Source organism: Mytilus galloprovincialis, chromosome 1 (assembly GCF_965363235.1).
Source record: "Mytilus galloprovincialis chromosome 1, xbMytGall1.hap1.1, whole genome shotgun sequence".
NCBI classification, from domain to species: Eukaryota; Metazoa; Mollusca; class Bivalvia; order Mytilida; family Mytilidae; genus Mytilus; species Mytilus galloprovincialis.
In genome coordinates, this window is record NC_134838.1 from 55,128,807 (window position 1) to 55,148,190 (window position 19,384).

The window sequence follows — 19,384 nt, forward strand, 5'->3', positions numbered from 1 at the left end:
AAGTGTATAAAGTTTTTACAGGTTCAAATATAAACAAACTATAGTAACAAACAAAGGTACATAAGTGAAATATTTGTCATCCAAGAATAATACCTGATCCTCTAAAATGCCCTGAGAATAAAAAATCAAATACATCTTTAAAAAGAATCCAAATTCAGCAACTAAAAACAATATACAGTTGACTCTCATTGTCTCAGACACAGTTCATTCAATATTCTGGATTCTGATAAATACCTTTTGCAAGCAAAATTAAATATTATAATCAGATTAAAATAAAAATCATGTTAATTGTCATTATCATTGTGTTAATGATGTGTAAAATGATTGGGTCAGTATAAAGCATGAAGCGTTCAAACAAACCCAATACATTGTATCTTGAATTCCAAAGCTAGACTAAATAATTATTAGCAACACATAGACTCTGTGGAGACTCAATAGTGTATGCAGCTTGCAACTATAAATAACCTCATAATAATGCAGCCATCCATCTTTAGCTCTGAAAAATCTTCTTTTCCATGTTTTTAAAAGTGTGGCTTTTTTCTTGTTCATTGGCAACTTTTCCATCAAGCCTTCCATATTGACAAACTGGTGAGATATATCTTCTGTAGTCTATAATGATATAATACAAATACATTTATTTATTGCTACTGATTTGACATTTGTTCATAGCAGAGAGAATAGACACAAAATATATTACAGGTCCTCAGCTTTTTTCAGTTTTTTTTAATTGTTAATTTAATAGTTACTGGAGTATATAAAGTTCTTAGATTTTTTTTCTGACCACTGGTTTGTAAATAAAAGATCAATGTCATATGACATGTCAGACAGTCACCCAAATTTTTGTCTAACAATAATCCATATACAAATTTGACGAACTGCCATGAATAATTATAGAAAAACAGTCCCAATCCTGCAGGGGGTCTCATCCTATATAAAGGAACAGAGTTACAATGTCCCTGTGTTGCACACATTTTATATGTCCAAGGTACATGACCATTAACTCAAAAAAAAAAACTTTTTTTTTTCCTTAAAACCTTATAGAGAAATGAAGGCTTTAGAGCAAAAACAATTTGATTTCCATGATAATTAATATAGAGAGGCATAACTCGTTGAAAATAATTGATTGGCACTGAATTTCAAACTCATCAATGATTTTGCTAATATAAACCTATGATTTCAGTTTCATAAAATTCTAGCATTCAATGCAATTTTCAATATATTTAATGTTTCCAAGGGACATAAGTCTTGTAAAAATAATTCATCTTCACAGATTTTTCAAATTCTCATATAAACCTATGAAATAAATCAATAAAAATCTGGCAAGAATTGTTCAAATGAGAGCACTAACAAGACCAGATAGACGCCAAATGTTTCTATGTCTCCCAAAGCATGTTCCATGGGGGACAAGTCAGGTAGGCACAAAATTCTGGTGTAGGTTATTTTTTTTGGCGTGTGAAATATATCAATTGGGCATAATTGCACAGAGGTAATATTCTTATGGGTAAAAATCAATATTTCAATAGGGTCAAAAATGTTCATCTTTTGTTAAAATAGTCTGCGAAAACTGTGCTCTGATTATTTTTTATTTAATTATATGAGGGGCCTCTTTGGCTGAGTGGTCTAAGTAGTTACTACTGTAATCACTAGCCAGTCAACACTGAGGTTGTGAGTTCGAACACCGCTAGTGCGGGTGCACTGAACTCCAATCAAATTGACTAGGATTGTCAGTTTTCCTATTAAAGGTCTATGGTTTTCTCCTGGCACTCCAACTTCCTCTAAAAACTGGCCGCCACGAAATAGCCTAAATGTAATGCTTGAAAGTGGCGTTAAACACCAAAAATCAAATCTAATTATATGTATAATCCCATATGGTTTACGCATCAATAAGATGTTGTGTCCTGGAAATATGTAAGAATGGTTTGTGATTTTTCTATGTAATATGTGGACAGATAGGGATTTACCCATAAATTAATATATGAATGGAGGGTGTTCTTTTACCCATGCCAAAAGTATGTACTCAAATTTGTATGTTGAGACCCCTCACCAATGCCCAATCCAAAAAAGTTGTCCTGGCATTAAATGTTTTATGCATAACAAATATAGCCAAAAAATTTGACATTCATTATAATCACAGTAAAATGACTGTCTCAAATGCCTACAGTAGGAAATCTGAGCAAGAATCTACTAATAGTTATCAAAAGTACCAGGATTATAATTTTATACGCCAGACGCGCGTTTCGTCTACATAAGACTCATCAGTGACACTCAGATCAAAATAGTTAAAAAGCCAAATAAATACAAAGTTGAAGAGCATTGAGGATCAAAAGTTCCTAAAAGTTGTGCCAAATATGGCTAAGGTAATCTACTCCTGGGGTAAGAAAATCCTTAGTTTTTCGAAAAATTCAAAGTTTTGTAAACAGAAAATTTATAAAAATGACCATATAATTGATATTCATGTCAACACCGAAGTGCTGACTACTGGGCTGGTGATACCCTCGGGGACGAAACGTCCACCAGCAGTGGCATCGACCCAGTGGTGTAAATAGTTATCAAAAGTACCAGGATTATAATTTTATACGCCAGACGCGCGTTTCGTCTACATAAGACTCATCAGTGACGCTCAGATCAAAATAGTTAAAAAGCCAAATAAATACAAAGTTGAAGAGCATTGAGGATCAAAAGTTTCTAAAAGTTGTGCCAAATATGGCTAAGGTAATCTACTCCCTGTCAAAGAGCCTTGAAAGAGGTATAAATACATTTGAAGTTATATACCTATGTCAAACAATAAAGTTAATGTAGTATATGTATGATATTTAACGCCTACTATAGTATTACAACAAATTTACATGCTAGTAACTTGATATTTTTCACATTAACATCTATATCTATATCAATGATATGTTAACAACAAATTCTGATTTGTTTATACATGTATCAGGTATAACAAAAACAGGTTTTTGAAACATCTTCATATCACCATGACCTAATTTAAGCCTTATTTTAAGAGTGTCATTTAAATGCAAGAAGTCGCTTTTTAACATGGTTCTTTTTAGATATCTATTTTTTTTTTATTTGTGGAGGGGACTTCCAGCAAACTTTTAATATGAATTCGCCACTCTACCAACACTGTAGGCAACAAGTCAGTAGATCTTATGCAAACTGTAAGCTCAATGGTGCATACATTCAAGCTAATTTTGTGTTATGCAACACATTAGCTTTGAAACAAGGTTGGTGTTTCTCCTGTCTTGACAAATGTCCATATTTGGAAAAGTTTTTATGCAAAACTAAAAGAAATAGAAAAGTTAAGTTTCAGTCTGCAAAATTTACTTACATCTTTCTCTAGTTTCACTGTGTACAATACATTCAAAAGCTTTGTCTGCAAAATAAATTAAAACATGATAACCTTACAATGTCTCCTAACTGTTGCATCAGTTATTATATATATATTTTTTTTTTAACAGCTCTATTACAGACTGAGGCAAAAACTTATTTCTAAATACACAGGGGAAGTTATCTCATGTTCTAACAGTACATCAATATAAATGTTGGCTGAATATTATATTTTCCTGTACATGTATTTGTACAATTTTTTGACAAATTTTCGTAACCTACATAAGATAAGTAAATAAAAAATTTGAAAGTATATACCTCTTCGGTAAAAGTAATTCATCATTTCTAAGACAAGTAAGACCCAGTATAAATGACAAATAAGACAAAATATTTTCCCCTTAATTCTTGAGGTCATGCAAACTTGTGATGTTATGTTATCCTTTGGGATTTAAGTTTAAAAAGAAAATTCAATATTCAAAAGTATACCTGCATTAATACATAATATATGATATGATAGAAGATATAAAGATGCATTTTCTCCCTTAACAAAACAATTATTGCAAGGTATAATTAAGAGTTTTAATCTTAGCATATTAGCTGCGTCGGATAGAAATTGACCTTATACAAGTGTGTGTATACATGTACATGTATAAGACTTTGGAGGATTTTGGAACATTCAAATATAAATGAATTTTGGTCTGTTTTAAGTAAGGTTCTTGTTCTAACTCAATTTAAAACAGTTACAGGCTATCCTTAGAGATTTTTAAAACCCGAAATAGGTTAACAGGTGTATTGATATTCATTTGCATAAGGTAGAATTTCTTTCCGATGCAGCTCATAAGTCCCATATTTTTCTTACAGGATCCCAGTTGATCAGGTTAATTCTGTGTGGAGCAATCTCATCATCCTCTAAAGGTACACCATGTGCTTCTTCTGGACTAAGATCACGGTCATCTATAACATCTGTAACAAAGAAAAACAAATTGGTACCATTAATTGCATCCTTAATTGCATTAATATAATATAAGACTATGTTATACTTATGATGTACATATCCAGTTGCTCCTAAAAGGGCCACTAGCTGTCAAATTCATGTTCACAAATTTGACGCACATTCTCATATTTGATTTATAACTGTGTAAAATATTTATCCAAATTATAAAAAGTCTAAGATAAACAATTTTCAGGGCATGAACTTTTTATAATATGAAGCTTTGTTGTTTGTGTATTTTAGTCTATAACCAATCTCATTAACTATTAAGTTGACCTCTGAAGACCCCAGATGATCATATAAGCAATATGACCATAAATATAGATATAAATAGATAGCAACCTGATGCAATTGGGATTTTTCTAGATCTGATTAATTTCATATTTTAGATTAAAAATATAAGTTAATCATCGTTTTTACCTGTATAAGAATATTTCTTTGTGGATTGAATCAGTCAATCAAATGATTAACCTTTGTTCACTTTCAATGCTGATATTCTTTTTCCATTAAATATCTTAAGGGCATACGATACAGTTACAGGGGAGGTAATGACGTTGCTAACGTAAAATGTTATTTTCCCGACGTCAAACTGTGACATATCGGGAAAGGATGCATTTTTCGACTGATTTTTATCATTCAAACTGGTTTAATTTGAAAACGAGTGCATGGACCCCCATTTTTTAAAACGACATTTTGTTTCATTTTGCAGGGAGATTATGTGGACCAAATTTTATAAAACTGTAAATAGTGCAATTTTTTTAATATTGATAAATATACATCAAAAGTTGACGTTTTTTTCTCAATTCATGACCATTTGATAAATATGAGTTATTTCTGAACAAAAAATGCATAAATTTTTAGAATACTTAAAAAATACAAAAAAAATTACAAAATATTTAACAAAAAACAATATGTGTTTATCTTTTAAAACAAAAAAGTTATGTCTTTCTTTCGAAATGGAAAATACGGCCACAAATCCGAATTTTGAGCAAATATACAAAATTTTGACCTCATTTAACTCAAAAAGTAGCACATGAAGGTATATTTTTTATTACATATTCGATTTAATCAGGTAAAAAATAGCCTATATGCAAATTTTCATCAACTTGTAAATACGGGATCAAAACTGTATTGTATGCCCTTAACACGCACAATTCATGCATTATCCTTCTCTAGATAAAGGGTTAAATTGAAGTTCACATGATTACTGATTCAATGAGGTCAAATTATTCACTTGCAAATAAATAATTCATCATCAATGTTTCTTAGCTTATTTTGACAAAACTACACCATACTGGCTGCAAAAAGTGCATTATTATTTCATTCTCTTTCATTAATGATTGAACCAAGAAAAATCATATTTTAGATTTCTAATACATGTTGTAGCTAGTGCCCCATTAAGGTGATCAGATAAAGTTAGAAAGGGATAAAATGTTTGAAAGCTTAAGCAAAGATTGATACAGTAGTGTACTAGCTGTCAGAAAAGTATATCTGAAAAAAATGAGAGATATCACCATATGATGATGAATATCTAGTGATATCAGGAGCTCCAAATGAAGTGTTTCTAAGACTGACATTTCTTCTGAAGTGACTGTGTGGGGATGCACTAATGGTTGTTATTTAACAACAGACCTAACAAGGATTACATAATGCTTACAACTTTTCATTTCAACAAAGCTTGTCATTTCATAAATAACGATTAAATAATGTAGGCATTAGACCTTGAACAAGTCAACCAGACCGTAAAGAAATTGCACACAGATGAACATGGCACAGCAACATTACAAATATAGCTGAATCATATTAAAAGTTCCTGACTAGCATAATTAACATAGATTATTAAATCAATATAGAAGGTATCTGAGTGGGGAAACTACTATTTACTAAACCAAAAACAGAATTGTTCAAAAAATCTTTTATGTATTCTGGACCATTCTTGTGGAATAATTTGCCAATACCGTTAAGAAATATTAAAAATGTTTATTCTTTCAAATACAAAATAACAGATCATTTATTGAAATCAACCTAGCTGTATCAATAATATTAAAAACTGATCATGTCATCATGTTAATTTTTTTCATCACATTTTATCAAGTTGTACTGAACATTATTATCATACTTACTTTTTATACTAATGTATGCAATTTATAATAGTTTGCGTTTTGTTTGATATCTCATGATGAGGGCATCAGGAAAGATTAGTTATATAGCTAACTGTGTAACCCTCTCAAAATAAAGTATTGTTGTTGTTGTTGTTGTTTATTCAATGTATTAAGATTGGTATGGTGTTTTTTCTATATGTTGTATAAATCATGAGGTCAAACAAGACAATGTATACCATCCCATAAAAATAGTGACTAAAATTAGTATTGCATACGCATTTTTATACTTAATGAAATGATATGGGCCATTTTAACATCCTGATGTTAGTCAACAGTGGCAGATCAAAGAGAAAAAAGGGAGGGGTACCAGGGTTGGAACCCCTTTTTTGAACGATCAATGCATTTGAATGGGGAAATATATTTGGAACCCGACAATGATAACAGACATGGACAACGACGGATGACAACAACAACAAAGAATGCAAATGATAGCAGTAGCTCACTCAACTTTGCCCTAGACTAAAAGAAAAGGAATATTCTGTCTAATAAATTTATGAAATAAGTTTTCAAGCAGCAGACCTGAACAAAATAAATAAGACAGACAGGTGAGTTTGAATATTTTTCTGCAAAAAAATCCCCCTGTCCAATTTATTAGATCTATATCACTTGACCAGTTTCAGGATTTTGAATTTTAAATTTAGAATTTAAATAAAAAGCCTCTAGTCATAAATTCTATATTCAAATATTCAAAATCAGTGGCCTCAAAAATCTTTTTTTATAATCCCATGTGGGTGTATTTTAATATTTGTGTAGGGTGTCAGGTAACAAAGCCCAATGATATCAAAGAGATTACTAGGACAGTCAACTGTACTAAATAAATATATTCATAGATAAAAGCTGATATAACATAATTTTCAAATTATAGGTATTATTAAATTTCTTTACCCACTCTACTTGTCATCTTAAATCTAGACTTATTTGACAATTACATGTAAAAACACTTCATGGCTTAATGCTTTAATATATCATTTTATTTTTTATATGCGTCATTATCAAGGGTTGTATGAATTTAAAAACTCAATTAAGAAAATAAAAACAAATACACTGAAATGAACAGTTTAAGTTATATTATGAACAGTTCTGTTTAGACACTCTATTCTAAGAAATTTTAAAAGAATTAATTAATTAACAGACTTCCCTACTTATATAATTGACAATAACGCTAGTCTTTTAATTCTGATTTGGTCATATAGGTAATGCTATCCGTTACAAAATAACACGAAAGACAATCTATTTCTTTTTTATCACTGATATACATGTAGCAAAGAATGATAAGCTTAGTCAATTCAGTTACTAAATAGTGAACTTTCCTTTTCTGAGGATTGATTGATTAGTGTTTAACACCACTTTCAGCACAGTTGTGCTCATTCGTGGTGGTCTATTTTTATTGGTAGAGGCAGCCACAGTGACTGAAGAAATCCATGACCTCTGGTAGGAAAACCTATTTAGATGGATCAATATGTTCATTTTTTTGTGGATACCAATTTGTGTGTATTGATGAAAATATGAATTTTTGTGGATATTTGATTGCATGGTTGTTCAAAATTCTGCACATAAGTTATAAACTCAAACTAAATGGCATTCAAACTAAATAAAGATGGCATCCCAAAAAAATAAATAAAATCCCAAAGGACAACTAGGGGTCATTTATACTGTGCTGGACTGTAAAGGTTTTATCTATTCAGTAATTAATTTTTGCATCATATCAATGGTCTAGATAGGTGCATGTACATGTAAAACTGGGTTTAGTAATGTTAAGCTTCCTTTCGGTTACTATGAGATATTTGATACAGCGTAATCTTGTTTGTTATTGTTTTGCTTGTTTTGCTTGTTTTGCTGACATTCATATTTCTTTTAAACTTTTAGACTGTTATTTACAAGCAAACAGCCTTTTTGGTATGTTCTTTTAAGAACCTTTGATTAACCAAAACACACATTTGTATTCTGGTCCCATGTCAATAACCTAGTTGGTTTTTTTCTAAATATGTCATACATGTTACTTGATTTATTACACTTGAGTTTACCCCATTTGCTCATTATAGACTTGTCTATCTATAGACATGTGTTTTGGGATTAACTCATCAATGTAGTGTCCAGTAACGGATCATTGATCAGTATAAAATATGTAAACACTATATGTGTATTCCTAAAAAACAATCTGCATATGATGTTATTCTATAATGTTTTGGTGACCCTGATGGGTGATTAGAAATGAGTAATTAAAACGGCAATTGTCCTTATCACACACATCTTCAAATTGACTGTCCTCATGCATATTGAATTGTAAGCTCCGCCAGATCATTTGAAATCATGTTGGTAATGTATGTTCTTTTTTTTTTGTTATATGGAGAATTGGTGTTGATGTTATCTCTTTGATAATTTCTGTGTAATATCTTTTTAAACCTTATATATTAGACTCAGTACAATTTGGAGCTTGACATATAATATAAACTGTTTTTGGTGAAGAATGTATGGTGAAGTTGTGTCAGGTTGCTGTCTCAATACAGTCTTCCCAAAACTTATCCCTTTAATATGCTTTGATTTTGAAAACATCTTCTATGTAAGAAGGCTGATTGAAAGTTCTGAATAGTAAAGCTCAAAAAACAAGAATAGGTCTTCCTAGGACAACATGCCTTGCTAACACTATCATATATCTGTTTTGAGTGAACCACAAAATCTGGGTCAAACCCCAATTTTGCATATATATTTTATAAGTTCACATCATAATGAGCATGTGTTCAAAAACTACCAAAACTTCATGGCAAACAACCTTAATCTGCATTAAACAGAATTCTGAATATATCTTAAAAAGTTCTAATTGGGTTTTAAATTAGTTTTCAGTAACTGTTGATACTTTGTTTCCAACTGTTGTTGTTTGGGGGTCATTATATCAAGTGAGATGGATCACTTTGTCAACTGATTTTTTTTCTAATGTTGTGCTGTTACACTGATTTCCCAGGTTAGAGGAAGTACTCCAAAGCATGTTAAACTAAGCCTTATCTTTTATGTGTTTGAACTGTTTCACATTTGTCATTTAGGGACCTTTTATAGTTGAACTCGCTGTCAGAATGGGTTTTGTCATTGTTGACAGCCATACTGTGACCGATTAAAAGATGTTAATTACTATGTCAGGAGCATTTAACCCAGTGGTTTTCTTTGGTTGTGGCTGTCATATTTGTTTTGCTTTTATTGCTTTCAGCATAAATCATGTGGTTTGTTTTCTCTTTATAATTGATTCACATTTTTTCATGCTCAGTCCCTATGTAGCTTACTATACAGATTGGGTTTTGCTCATTGTTGAAGGATATGTGATGAATTGTAGATGTAACCATCCCAGCCCTATGGTCTCTGGTGGATTGTAATATTTCATTAGTAGTCTTACCACATCCTTATTTTTGTTCTGATGAATTGCATTACAATGTTCCCTCCTAGCAGGACCATTTAATGAGTTTACACTTAATAGGGACAATCATTTTATCATCAGTGTGGTCTAGTGAATTTTAATTCAAATTTTGAAAGAGAAGTTATTATTCTCAATTCTTAAACATAATCAGATTGAATTATTAATCTATGATGAAGATATTTTCTCAAGATATACAAGTTTTAAAACCCTGAAGAATAATAACTTTTTTTTGTCTCCTGTACACTAATATTTTAAGCAATAATCTTAGTCCTAGGGTCAAACCTTCTGCAAAAACTATTCAACCTAAACAAATCTCCCATTTTAACCTGTAAATTTTGACTATATACCAAATATCTTATCACTTGATTCAGAAATGACAACGAAAATACTGGAAAATTCATACATGTATTTTGAATAGATCAACAAAAATCCCTCAGATGGAACAAATTGTAACTTCTAATAATGTGATTATATACCAAATATATCATTAAAAGATAGTACTACATAACCGTACAGAAAGCTTGTTAGACAAGCAAATGGATGAATGGAAGAACTGAGGGACAAACAGATTAAAAGCCAGACAGAAAACCATTGTGAGTCACTAAAGACCCACCTTTGGCTTCTCCTGTACAATAATATATATATTATAATTATAATTTTAGGTTTTTGAAGCATGATTTTTGAGAAGGGTTGGGGTAGAAAAGGGGCATAAAAACATACATGGAATTTATCGGTGAAGGTGGTACAGTTGCCTATAAATTCTTACATCCACTTCATTTGAACTTTGGTGGATAGCTGCCTCATTGGATATCATATCACATCTCCATCTAAATTTTGACATTGATTCAACTGAACAATAATATTAAATATCCTTAATGTCAAAACTTTGTTTTGGATCATTGAAAACTTGGAAAAGTTATACATATGTCCCTCTTTCCTTGCAGGTGAGATTAAGAAGCATAACAACAAATTTAACATTTATGCAATCATATGGCAAAATTGCAAACAAGCAAAGATATACATAGTAAATTAAAGCAATAGCTTGACAAAAATGTCACAAAAAACTGCTTTTTCAGTGATCAGACATAGCATTTAATACATGCAATTACACAGCTTTAATTGATGCTGCCTTTTAAAAAATAGCTTTTCAAATACTGTATAAGCAATCACACACAATTAACTCTAAAATTTTCAGTTGGCCAATTGCACACTTTGAATGATATTCTAAACTGAAAATTTCACAGTACATGTAAACATAACATTCTAAAGACACTACATGCAGAAAAGCAATTGTTCTGTATTATTTATTCATAATTCCCACATTTGCATCTCCAATATAAAAAAAAAAATGCTGTGTATTATTTTTTTTTTGTTGCTTTATATCACCCTTTTCCCTATTTTTTTGTAACCACCAAATTTTTCCTAAGCTATGTATAATTTAACTCAACAACTATAAATATCAGAATATTTGATAAAAAAAATCTCAAATACCCTTTTATAGCCATATATGATGTAATTTTTGTTATTTCTAATCGCTTTTTCCCATAAACTATATCATTTATCTATTCAAATGTACTTAATATGAAAAATATAGAGATATCTTGTACATTGAATGATTCCCCAAAAAATATAATATAATATTTAAAACACAAAATAGTCAAACATGATAACACACACCTATCTTTTTACTTTAATACATTTTGATGATCAATAAATACACTATCTATGAAAAAGACCACATCCATAAAAAAATTGAATTTCAACAGCCTTTGCTCAACATTCTTTGCATAAAAATAAGTAAATGTAGTATGATAGCCACTGAAAACACTATCAAGTGATGGGGTGTAAGCAGGTCAATTTAAGTGGCTGTTTTGAATTTGTTTAAAGATATGAGCATTGCAGTTCTTTTAACTGAAGTCATTCTAGAATTCTTTTTATTATTTATAGTATTTATGTTATTCTTGTGTATGCATGTAACTCCAACCCATTTCCCTTCTTTTCCAATAGAGAATTAGAACAAGAAGAGTTTACATATACCATGTGATTGCATTAACAACTCTTCAATTAACAATGGGATAACAATAATATAAATAAAACCTCATCAAATTTAACTTCTTTTATTCAGGGTTCCTTTAGATCCCAATGAAATAAATACTTATTTGGTTTTATATAATAAGTTTTATCCAGAAAAAAAATTCCTCCTTGGTTACAAAATGTCCACTGTGGATTCCATGATAAATTATATATTCAACTTAAAACAAATGTTTGGATTGAGAACTATAATGAAGAAACACATTTTTTCTAGATGTTATTTTCAATTTATATGGAAATTTTAAGCTTTATCCTACAGGGTGTAAAATAGAACAGCCAAAGACAGCCATTTCATCTTCACTTCAAAATTTCAAATTTCTGTATTTGTCCCATTGTTTTTTACATTCAATCGAAACCAAAGAAGAGCTCCCACAGGTCATTACAGCCAAATTTGGTTACATTTACAAGAACAAACGGATGACAGCAATATGATCCATGGAGATTGGTAAGCTACAAATAAAAAGAGTTTAAGGAATTTTATTTTTACCCATTGTTTGGATACTTTCAGGTCTTTTCCATCTCTTTTGAATCTTCAATGTTTTTTTGTTTGTTTCTGATTTCCAAATATATTGGCCTAGAACATCAATGAGAAATGTTTGTCTCTTCAAAGTACACAAAAAATTATCACAATAATAATTTCATTTTTGTTGAATAACCATAAGTGAACGAACCACTTAAAAATTGCCTTAAATCTCAAAGAAGTGTGGGATATAAATATACAATACAGTTTCCTAATTTGCAAAACCTACAGATTGTAACTAAGCGAAATTATATTAAAGGCAAGAATGTTCTAAACATAAGCAAAACGCATGCTATTCAAAGTCATAGGCACAACAATTAATTTGGCAAGAAAAAGTTCCATATATGTTTTGCTGCAGTATGATTAAAGTTCCATGTAAAGCACAGTAGAAGAATTATTTTTTCTTTTTACCTCCAAAAGGTGAAAATTTCTTCTTCCTTGGAGGAGTTTTAGACCTAAGCGGTATCTTGTTAAGGTCAGGTTTTTGTGTTTTCATTGAGTTTTCAGTATCTGATAGTTTTTTGTCAATATTGTCTGGTTCTCCCATATTCCCACAAACCTCTTTTGCAAAATTTAAATGATCGAACATGGTAGGTTTTTTGGGAGATTTAGGAGATTTCGGCGATTGTTTTTTGCTAAAACTAGCTTTTCTAATTGGAATGTCATTAATTTTACTCTCAGATTCCTTTCCAGTTTCTTCCTTTCCAGGTTCAGTTTCAGTTTGTTTCTTATATGTCTCATTCACTAATGTTTCAATCTCATTGTTTTCCTTTCCATTAATGATAGTTTCAGTTTTAGTAATATCAGATGCACCTGCTAATTCACTTTGTTTTTTGATAGGTGATAAACTTTTTGAACTAGACTGAAAATCTCCTTTTGATGAATCAATATTTAAACTCATACTTCGTTTGACCATAAACTTTTTTGTCGAATTTTCAGATTTCTGGTTATGTTCACTATTGCTTTTCCCTATTTTGTCCTTTCTGATAAAAGGATTATCTTTTAAATGAGGTAATTTGTACTCCCCGTCCTCTCCATTGGTTGAATCTTTTCCTTCTTCATCAACTTTAGAAACTCCTTGTTTCGTTTTTACATGTTTAGGACTCTGTTGACATAGCCTTGGTTCAGACTTAGGCAACACTTTGCCATTTGTTTTACTTTTATCCAAACTGACCATTTTTGCCTTGGTTTTTATTTCAGCAGTATGGTTATTAGGACTCGTTTTGCTTGGAGTACCTTTGACATTGTCATTTTTGGCTAGAATAATGGCCTTTTCTAAGGGCGGCGATTTTTTAGGTGATGATAATCGATTTAACTTTTGTATTCCATTATTTCCAGTTGTTTCAGGGTTATCATTTACTGTATTTTCTGAAGAACTTGAATTTCCCTTGTTTGTATTTCCATAGAGTAAGTCATTCACTTCTAGTTTTTTAGGTTTCTGTATTTTCTTTGAACTGATTGTTTCTTTCGTAATCATTTTGGAATGATCTTTTCCATCTAACGAACTTGTTTTGCTCATTTCTGAACATTCATTTCCATCCATTGAGATTTTTGAATGACCATTTCCAACAACTGAACTTGTCTTGCTTATTTTTGCATGATCTTTTTCATCTATTGATCTTGTATTTGCATTTGATGATGGTTCTTGTGTAAGAGAAGATTGTAAAGGTTTTTGAGAAATCTGTTCATATCTGGTAAAGTATGTTTGTTTTAAAACATCAATTAATACTCCTTGACAAGATTGACAAAGTTTTTCTCTGAGAGCATTAACAAGAGTATCTGTAAAACCACTATCAGAAGCTTTAAGGTCAAGTGGAACACTTTCTAATAATTTTGGATCATCATGTACTTCTTCTTCAAAACTTCTTACATTATTTTCACAAAATATCTCAGATTTGATAAGTTCAGTTTTTTCTTCTAGGTTATCAGTTTTTTCAATGGTTTTTGGGTCAGAAAGTTGCTCTTCTTCATTCGTTTCAAATGCTATGTCTTTCGACTGAGTTTGCATATCATATTGATTAGGAATATCAACACTAAAATTTGGCATGTCCTTTGATAAATTTTCTCTTTCATCCATTGATTCTAAATTTGTTCTTTCATTAATTGATTCTAGATTTTCTCTTGTGTTAATTATTTCATCATATTGACCAAACTGATTGGTATCCACAAACTTCTTGTTAGCCACTTTTTCTCCTTGTTGTGGAAACTTTTCACTAGGATACAAATTGTTTTCTATCCACTGATTCACATTCTCCACCTTTTGTTTATCAACTGGAGGAGCTTTCTTCCTCTTCATTCTAACTTTAGAGGCTGCACAAACATAAACAAATTGTTCTTTTCTTTCAGTTTCATTTTGGATTTCATTTTCATTCCAAGACTGCCCAAATAGTTCTGTTGGTAAAGCTTCATAGAATTCTTCATATTCTGAGCCTCCACTAATTGTATTATCTGAAGCTGTTTCATAATTGTCTGTACTCATACCACTTAATTCATCAGATGTTGTCCTTTTTTTAGAACCAGTTTCTGTTGTTATGTCCTCATTTTCAAAAGATGCATAGTTGTCTTCATGTACAACATTCAGATTTGAGAGTGGATCAGAAATTATTTCCCAATCTTCAGCTACTGGAGTTTTCTCCCCTGAGCTTTGAGATTTATTATCATCAGTTATTACACTGCTGACTGAAGATGTTTCGCTTTTGTGATCAAACGGGTGAAAAATGGTGTCAAATAAATTTTTCAATTTTGATCGACTTTTGGGACTTTCATCAACTGAGTCTGATTTTTCAATATTATCACTTTGTATTTTTCCTTCTTTCTTTTTGTCTTTATTGCCATCATCTTTAACACTGGCCTTCGTAAGTTTTTCACTTGACTTGCTCAAATTTGTTTTGTTTTCTTTGATTTTGCTTGTGACTTGTTTTTTGTCTTTATTGTCAGTTTTTTCTTTGCTTTTAATTTCAACTTTTCCTTGATTTGTCTTTAAATCCTTTTTATTCTTTTTTAATAGTTCACTTGGATGTGAAACAATAAGTTTTGTAGAATCTGAATTATTTCCCTTTTTCCCTTTCTTCTTATTTTTCTTCTTCTTTGAAGGGGTTAATGGAGTGTTATTTGTCAAAGATTTATTATCTGTTTCATCAGATGACATTTTCTCTGTATTTTTACAGACGTTGTCTTCAATCGTCTCTTCCTCTCCTTTTTGGTTTTCATTTGGCAATTTGCTATTAAGATCTGCATCAGTATGGTTTTCCTGTTCTCTGGATAAAACCACATTTTCATTTTTAATAGTTTCATCCATAACACTGTCATTATTGTGTTCCTTGTCTAGATTATTGCCACACACCAAGACTTGACCAACTTCCACCTGACATGAACTACTAAATGTCATCTCTTCCTCTACATTATTAGAATTGTCTGCTTCACTTTGAACATTTGGTAAATCTCCATCAATAATGGTGTCTGGAGTTAATGTTTCATTTGAATATTGTATGTCATTCTCATCAGTTGTAAGGAATTCTGATGAAATTTCACCCATAATTTTTGATATTTCAAATGACACTCCACTGTCGTCCGATTCCTTCATGATGTCTTTTGTGTATCGATTGTCTGTGTTCAAATATTCACTATTACTGTTCACATTATCTAAGTCAACCGACCTGCTTCTAGTATATTGATATGTAGTATCACCTAAAGAGGAGTGATTACCACTGCTTGAATAATACCTAGATCGACTTTGAATGCCTTCAATTTTACTTTCATTTTCTTCTTGTGTTCTGCTGTATTTGGAGAGAACGGGTTGTCTTTTAGGCTGTTGTTTTTCTTCTAAATTAACAGAGGAATAACTGCTTCCTGAGACATAAACTTTTTTTCCATCTGAATTTCTGCTTAGCAAGGTAGCTCGCCTACCCTCATAGCCACTTTCTCCAGCATCTGATCGAGAACGAGAAATACTTGACCTTGAACCTATTAAAGTATCTCTAGCTCTTCTTCGTGGAGCAGTTGGATTACTATTGCTAAACATTGTAGTTTCAGTCTTTTTCCCAAACAAATCATTTATTCTGCTTAATGCATCTTGTGATATTCCAGTAGGTCCTAATGATGCTTTTCTTACATTTGAATTTTCACTATCATATTTGTTATATAGGAGTACAGATTGTTCTTTTCTCGAGTATGGTAGTGTTCTATAGCGAGAATGATAACTTTCGTCAGAATTCCCATAGGTTCTTGATAAGATTTTGTCCATAGCCTGAATTCGATCATAACTTGAACTTCTTTCAGGTTCAGATGTATGTCTCTCATCATTATCATAATTAAGAAAATCATCTGAATTTGTAAATTGAGGAAAGTCTGATGATATGTCAGTTTGATAATTGAATGAATTTTCACTTTCATTGTTTTGTACAGTTTCCATTTCAAAATACCCAACATTGCTAGCATCTAATAAATCATCCTCTTCTTCTTTTTGCATAGAGTAAGATGAATGTGTATGATCAATACTGTTAGTGTCACCTTCATGTTCAAAATTATGTAATGATTCAGTATTTTCTGACTGGTCATTTGTTGAAAAACTGCCACTTATTTTTGCACTTACATGAGTATCTGTTAGCATATTCAGCCTATCAGTGTCGGTTGTTATGTGATTTGGGGAAATTTCTTCATCAATAGTAATTTCTGAAGGGGTTTCCAACTTTCTTTCACTATGATCATGATAACTATAATTCTCTACAGAAGACAAAATTTCTGACGATGATACAGATGATTCTATATTACTTGATTCAGACAGATTTATTTTACTTTTAACATCTTCCGAGTAACCAACTTCATTACTTTCCAGTGTTTTTGATACTATATCATTTATTTCATCAGTATTGAAATGTTTAATCTCGCCGTTTTCCTTTAGTTTAATTTCATGTTCAGTACCTATATCTACATAACTCTGTTCCAATTCATGTGTATTATGTTTAACAAAGGGAGCTTCACTGGGGCGATCATCCTCAACAAACTTTTCAAGTGAATTGTGATGAACAATTTCTTCCAAATGATTACGTTGGTCAGGCAATACCACATCTTTATCTATACCTCGTGAAGACTTAATTTCAATTCCTTTAGGCCCCAATCTTGATCGGTTACTTGATCGATTACTTCCACTTCTTAGAATTGTGTTGCTCTTATACTCTGACGAGGGTGTTGTATCAAACAAACTGTCCAATCTCTTCATACTTTCACTGACCATGTTTTGAACCCTTTGATGACTTGTTGTATTTGATACAGGAGTAGGTTTTCTTACAGAGAAATTTTCACCGTTACGTTCCGATAGTTGAATTAATAATTTTGATGAATCTATATTGCCAGATTTTCTAGTACTAGTATACATTGGTAAACTTCGATGTAGAACCGGTTCATCTTTTTCTTGGACATTTGCCAAGCTTTGGATACCTAATAAAGAGCGTTTAAAATTCTCAATGTCATCCTCGTCTTCTGAAACTGATGTATTTGCTGCTGATTCTGAGAAATGTGTATTAAAATTAGTGTTATTACCATAACCCTCTGTTGCATTGTTAAATGAAGCAGACTGAGGTGATAGGATTTCAGTCTCACTCTGAGATCGTAACAATGGAGATGTAAGAGTTTCATCTGTGTTTGTTAATGATGATGACCTTTCTCTTCCACCATAATCCTCTGATTGTTGAGATGAAACAGTTTTAATTGATGAAGAACTTAAGTCCAAATTCTTAGGTCTTGCGCCTCCATAACGACTGGATAAACTTCCTTGCGACGTACTCAAAGAATTAGATCCTCTACTTTCTGCTAATGTCCGTCTTCCTTGAAAAGACTTTCGCCTTTCTTCATGATTATCAATGAGTTTATTACGTATTCCTATAGAGCCACTAATTTGTTGTCTACGACTTAATCTAGTACCTGCATCAGTAGGTTCATTACTTATTAAACCTGAAGCTAACTGTCTCTCTTTTCTCATTTGTTCTAACTCCTGAAGCCTCTGAAGTCTTGTTGCAGTTTCAGAGGAAGGCGGAGGCCACATATGAGTAGCAATTGAAGAATATGTACTTGCCATTGTAGTAATTTCCTATCTAAAAGTGTTCGAGTTCACAATCTTTAATCTTGTCAATGTCCAAAATTATTCCTATTTCACTTTAAATACCTGTACTTTACACAAGCACATGCTGTAGACAGTTTCAACTTAAATAAATAAATGTCGGTAGTTATTTACCTTGAAAAATTCTCCACAGATGAATGATTAACCATTCACTTTTAACACTGAGTAATTTCCATATCATCACAGACAAACTAAATATGGTTCTATAGAAAATATCTCATCCATTGCGATATAATATTGACTTTTATGAATGTATTATCATTTGCACACTTGTGCATATTTTGATTAAAACACCGCATGTATAATAAATGTCTTCAGTTTATAATCAATACTGTTCCTTATAGAATGTACTACACAGGTATTTTCAATCTCAATATTACGAATATTTTTACCGAGTTGTCGGTAGTATAACCTTTTACCTTATGACAATCCTATAAATTGTTTACTGACACAATAAAATATAGGTTTCAAAAACATGATCACTGCCTAAGCGCTTACATAACGTCCAAAGATTTTAAACCTTCAACCAAGCGTTTCACCTTTAAGGCATTTAAGCTTATTCATGAGTAAAATTTTACTACTTAATGAACTTTAAAAACAAACAGTACATGTTATTCAGAAAGAGAAAGGCTTCACAATTCAGCGCACAATTATTGATAAAATGTATCATACAAGGTGTTGCTAGTAGCAGCATTTCATTAACTATTTTTAATCAATTTTTATATCAAAATCTTCCATGGCAATGCATTTTATAAAATCTATCTTTTTCCAA

At 31.3% G+C, this 19,384-nt stretch overlaps 1 protein-coding gene across 4 annotated transcripts in view; it reads right to left on the minus strand.

Annotated features, from left to right (window-relative positions):
• LOC143079058 (uncharacterized) overlaps positions 1 to 18,719 on the minus strand; it is a 45,603-nt gene extending 26,884 nt beyond the window's left edge. For 2 of the 4 annotated variants that reach the window (XM_076254217.1, XM_076254207.1), the window contains exons 1-5: positions 12,909 to 18,719; positions 4,190 to 4,293; positions 3,332 to 3,376; positions 466 to 609; positions 94 to 111 (exon numbers count right to left, since the gene is read on the minus strand). In XM_076254217.1, the coding sequence (XP_076110332.1) occupies positions 94 to 111; positions 466 to 609; positions 3,332 to 3,376; positions 4,190 to 4,293; positions 12,909 to 18,570 (5,973 nt within the window). In that variant the 5' untranslated portion in view covers positions 18,571 to 18,719. The remainder of the gene's footprint in view (positions 1 to 93; positions 112 to 465; positions 610 to 3,331; positions 3,377 to 4,189; positions 4,294 to 12,908) is intronic. The other 2 variants (XM_076254234.1, XM_076254225.1) reach the window with 1 other exon arrangement.
• Between the last annotated feature and the right edge of the window lie 665 nt (positions 18,720 to 19,384).